This window comes from Octodon degus, unplaced genomic scaffold, assembly GCF_000260255.1.
Source record: "Octodon degus isolate 3935 unplaced genomic scaffold, OctDeg1.0 scaffold00007, whole genome shotgun sequence".
NCBI classification, from domain to species: Eukaryota; Metazoa; Chordata; class Mammalia; order Rodentia; family Octodontidae; genus Octodon; species Octodon degus.
Genome location: NW_004524583.1, coordinates 14334652 through 14340140, shown reverse-complemented (window position 1 = coordinate 14340140; position 5489 = coordinate 14334652). Strand labels below are relative to the sequence as shown.

The window sequence follows — 5489 nt, the reverse complement described above, 5'->3', positions numbered from 1 at the left end:
ATTTTTTTTTCTTTTTTCAAAAGAGGACATTTCTGATTCTCTATTCACAGGGGCTGATGCTTAACAAACTTGAATGATTCAGTTTCTCCATGATTCAGTATTGGCAAGTCTCAGACAGAATAGGAGAAACGCATTCCATGCTCCCTTGCACATTTTCTCTAAATACACCATTATACCTTTTGAGTCCTGTGTCGTTTGTACCTTTGACTTCCAAGGAATGCAAGACACACAAGATTAAACTTTGCCTCAGAGGTTATGGTGAAACCCTAGAGTTATTTAAAAATGCTGGAAAACAAGAAGGATCTGCTCTAGGGTCAGATAGCAAGGACAGGGATCGAGGAACAGTGCTGGTCCCTCCTCTCGCACAGCCTGCCCTGTCTGGCAGGGCTGCAGCTACAGAGGGGAGGATGGGCTGCTTTACCTTCATGAACTGCTGCAGCTCGTACAGAATGTGGTAGTAGTTCTTCTTCTGTAAATGTTGGCAGGCAGCAATCAGGTATGTTCCCCAGGTCTCCAGGGTTGGATCGATGGATTCCAACAAGTTCTCCAAAGTATGCAGCTTTCCACTTTTGTAGCTTGGCTGGAAAACCCCTTCTATGAAGACTTCTGGAGGACTGTCCTGGGGCAGGGTAAGGTGAGACGTCAGAGGTCTGGGGCCTGGCGAGGGCACAGCCTGAGATCCACTCTGAATTCCCACCCACTCCCGCTCCTGCAGCTTCTTCCTAGGGTAGTGCTTTTACATAGAAGCCTCTGACATTGCACTCTGAGTGACTGTTCCTCCTCTTCCTGCTACGGAAAAGCCTCCTGACAAGAGTTTCCTACACTCCCAGTCTCTACTTTCTTTCTTGGGGTTTTCTCTTAAACCCACTCTGCTCGATCTTTTGGGTCCAAACTCGGATGAAACTGTGACGTAGGCCAATTGGGACCCCTAGAAAATGTTAACTGAATTCCAACAGTTAATTCCTGGTCTCCCTTTCCACTTGCTCTATGAGCAGCTGTGTGGTCCCTGCCCCCAGCCCCCTCATGCTGGCGACAGAACCTAGAGTGTACTACTGGGCATGCTCTCTACCACTGACCTATACCTCCAGCAGCTTTTAATACAGAAGATAGCTTCTTCCTCCTTGGGAACTCTTCAGCTTTTATTTCAATTAATTAATAATTAATATTCTGTTATCAGGGATTGAACCCAGGGAGTGCCAAGGTACATACTCAGACCTATACTTTTTTGAGACAGTCTTTCCAGACTGTCTTTGCACTTGCCATCTTTCTGCCAGCGCTCCCCAGTTGCTGGGATTATAGGAATAAATTACCACACCCAGCTTAAAATTTAATTTTAATTAAGAAAAACTTTTAAAAATTCTTTTTGGCCTCTCGGATACCAGCTCTCTAAACTCTTTTTATGCCTCTGGTCACTACCTCTCAATTTCTTCTGCTGATTCCTCCCAAGGAGAAAACTGTTCTCTTTTCTATCTACGCACTTTCTCTTGGTGGCTTCGTCTAGTCTCATGCTTGAAGTACTATCTGTGCGCTGGTGATGCTTCAATCCCTAGCCCAGCTTGCTTATCCCCCGAACTTCAGAGCTGCACCCCCAACTGAGAGCCCAGGGCCCCCTCCACAAGTCTTGGACTTTACCACATCAAAACCTGTGTTTCTCATTGTTTCTTAAAACCTGTTCCTTCCAGCCTTCCTTCTCTCAGACAGTAATATCATTCTTGTGGTTGTTCAAGCCAAAGACCTTTGAATCCTGTGTCTCCCCCCACACAAACATCAAATTCATCAGCAAGTCCTACTGTCTCTACTGCCAAAGTACACCTAGATGCCAGCTACTTCTCACTGCCTCCCTTGTACCACTCGGACCCAAGCCATTACCACCATCTGCCTGGATTACGGCTATCATCTCCTCCTTGTCTACCAACATTCCAGGCCTGCCTCTATTCTGTTAATGCCTAGTTTAGATGGAGATAATCTAGCGTGTGATGCAATCAGGAATATTTAGGTAATTCAATGAGTCTGGAATGTGGGGGAGAGACAGGATTTATGGAGAAGTAGAATATGGGAGCTTGGTCCTGGGAGGTCCAGGAGCAGCATGTTAAACAACTTGGACTTCGTCATGTGGAGTGGGAATCTACTGAAAGCCTTCTAGGAAGGAGGATAACACCAAGTGTTAATGCTTTAGGAAGTTAACATGAGCAGGCAGCATGGGCCACGGGAAAGTAGAGACAGGGAACAGGCTAGAATGAGATCACCTCCAGTACCCTATACACTCAGACTGTACTTTGGCGATGTATTTTTCTGAGTCCTTACCTGCTTGAGAACAAAGGTAAGGTTCAATAAGAATCAAGGGTAACTGTGATTACGGCCGATAAAAAGACGGCTGCTTCCTAGCTCTTAGAAATATGAAATAGGACTAGTGCTGTCGTCAGCGCCCACTAAGACGATTAGGTAAGCAGCTTAACTCTTTGGACTACGGTTGCCCAGGGGAACAGGACTGGATGATTTCCACTCTCAAGTCATACTTAGAAGAAGCATCTTTACCTTTCAACTCATTTGGAAACAGAAAAAGGGAAAAATCAGTTACGTTCCAAATAACAAGACTTCTCCGTGACTCTTGAGACATGACTAGTAGCTAAGCCACGATGAAAACATCTCCTAACCTCAGTCCCGAAGAGGGCTGATACTAACGTTCTGTGGACTGCTGATTTCACATAGAGCAATCCTACAAGACAGGTCTATTTGTGAACATTCACTGGCTGCTGTCTGATTGAGGGCAGCCAAATGACACTAACACTTACGTTGAACTCCATTAATTTTCCATGAAATTTGCTGAGTAGCCCATTTCTCACTTATGAAATATTCAGGTACAGACGGAAAGCCAAATGGCCGCGGTGAAATGGAGTCTGATTGCTTATCAGTGGGGCCAAAGAAATTCTATACTTCAGCAGCACCTTTGCCTCCAGTGGGAGGAGGCAGAGGAGGGGAATACAGAGCGAGCACAGCACACTGGCCTTTCACGCTGTACACGACCTGCCGTGGGGGACAACTCTGAGTAGACACATTGCAGGCCAGGTGGGAGGAGTCTGGGACAGCCTGCAGTGTGCCTGAGGCACCCATGACTCGCACTAGGCATCTCAGTCTAGAGATCATGCTCTGACTCTGCTACATGTGTCGGGCAAAGGGACTGAATTAGCCACTGCCAATCAGGACAGTGATTTGGGATTTCAGCTGAAGCGTTGTGACACACTCATTGCACAACAGTTATGTTGGCAGCCTTCCCTGTCAGCTGACTCTGACAGCGCTGACCTCAGTGTTTGACACTGCTTTAAGTCTAAGGGGATCCAAGCGATGGGGGTAGGCAGGCACTGTCCTTTGTGGTCCCACCTTGTTGAGGAGGTGCAGCAGGGCCTCCCGGAGGCAGCTGTGCCTCATGTAGAAGCCAATGATGGCCAGGTTGGTGCTATAGTTGTGCAGGTAGAACAGGCATTCTTGGTAGTAGGTGTTGTTCATGAGCTTCCCCTCAGGAATGACCTCGAGGGAGAGGCTCTGGGTCCGAAGGGTGGCTTCCAGTTCCCTCAAGGTGGCGAAGTAATCATCGTCTTGCTGACAGAAAAGGAGAGAAAGAAAAATGGAGATCAACAAGTCCTTAGCAGCCAGTGAGTAACACTTCCAAAGGATATTTAACAGTGTGGTAAAATGCTCACATTCGTTTTAAGAGTAGAAAAATAAATGAATACAAAATTCTACATAATACTGGGCATGGTGATGCATGAACGTAAGTCTAGCACTTTGAGAGGTTGAGGCAGGAGGGTCACAAATTCAATCCCAGCTTAGACAACTTAGTGAGACACTGTCTCAAAGTAAAAAGAAAAGGAGCTGGGAAGTAGTTTAGTATGAAGGCCTTAAATTCAATCCCTATTACAAACAAACACAAAATTTACCAACATCTTTTCTGTTTTTGAGATAGCGTCTTGCTACGTTGCTCAGGTTGGTCTTAAATTCTGCCTCAAACTCCTGAGTATCTTTGACTACAGACAAGCACCACCATGCCTGGCTCTAGAGAACTAGTTTGAGTCTGAGATCACAAATACATTTTAAAAAAATAAGCTTTTCTGTATTTTGGTTATTTTTTCTAAAATGAAGAGATCTTTATTTCTTATCTAACCATACATAATTACTTATCTACTATATACAATGGGAAAAAGGAAAAATCACAAGCTAGCAGCCTGGCACTGTCAGGTGAATTGAAGGCAATCCCCTTCCCCGGGGCCTGCGTGTCCCTGCGCTTCCCTCCTGCAGCCGGGCACTCTGCCCACTCTGCTCTTACCAAGGAAATGAGGGGCCTCACTGTGGACTCCAGGTATTCAACTACATCCTGTACCAGCCTTGAGCCATGACTCAGCTGGTTGGGGTCCAAGGGGGGCTTCAGACAGCGACTGAACTTCTCCCGGGCTGCGGTGAGGTTCCCCGCTTTCAGGCAGGCCATGCCCCAAGCATGCCACGCCCCAGTGGAATCAAGCCCAGTCTTTGTGGAGACCTGGGAGAAAGATGACTCCTTTTAGTGCGAGTTCCCACCATGCAGCCTGAGTCTCCCAAAGACTAATTCCATTCCCATCTCCTGGCTACCTCACCCGCCCTCCATTCCCATGCTGTCAAACTGGTCATGCCCTCAGTACTTCCCCGTGGTCAGGACAACAGCGATTTGGCAAGACCTATTTGTGTGGCTAAGCAAAGGCACCTCACTACAGTGGGGTAGAAGTACCTCGACTCCCAGGTGGTAGTACTCAGCTTCCAGAAGCTGGTTCCTCAGCCTGGTGACTGAAGCAGGCTGCAAGATCTGATCTAGGGATGGCACGTGGCGGTAGGCAGCTGCAACTAAAATGTTTAGCACATCCACCTTGCTGATATAACTATGGGGAGAAAAGGGCAGGGCAAGGAGGTTACATGGAGTCTTACTAAGACAACTTGTGCTTAAAATTTTTGTTTCATTTTCAATATGAAATGGCATGATGAGAATTGACACGCAGGCGGCACATGAAGGAGTGATCAAAACACACAGGAGATATTTATATTAAAAAAATTAATTACAGGAAAAAACTCATTGCCATGGATTCCCCTCAGAACGTTACCCCTCACTGCAAAATTAGATGAGCTCTTTGTTCTTGCTATCTTCCAATGCAGTTCTAGAAGTCCTTTTATGTGTCTTTAGGAGGTGTGATAGAAAAATACGGTAAATGTGGTGGCCAAGTGCCAGCCAATGGGAAGGAGGACTTGCGAGGACATTATGGGATGTCCCTGTGCCCCCCACTCATGTGTCTGGCATCACATGACTTCTGGTTATTCCCCCAAATCAGAAGGACCACAAAGGGCTGGGAAGATGGCTCAGCAGCGCCGTGCCTGCCTGGCAAGTGCAAGGTCCTGAATTTCAATTCCAGGTACCAAAAACAAAAGCAACCATGAGAAGTAAACATTTTGAAGTGATTTAGGACACTGAA

The 5489-nt window shown here is 46.6% G+C and overlaps 1 protein-coding gene across 1 annotated transcript in view; it reads right to left on the bottom strand.

Annotated features, from left to right (window-relative positions):
- Positions 1 to 5489, bottom strand: part of Zfyve26 (zinc finger FYVE-type containing 26) — a 72648-nt gene that overhangs the window by 8476 nt on the left and 58683 nt on the right. The window contains exons 33-36 of the mRNA XM_023701416.1: positions 4757 to 4904; positions 4322 to 4531; positions 3379 to 3597; positions 422 to 619 (exon numbers count right to left, since the gene is read on the bottom strand). Coding sequence (XP_023557184.1) covers positions 422 to 619; positions 3379 to 3597; positions 4322 to 4531; positions 4757 to 4904 — 775 coding nt within the window. The remainder of the gene's footprint in view (positions 1 to 421; positions 620 to 3378; positions 3598 to 4321; positions 4532 to 4756; positions 4905 to 5489) is intronic.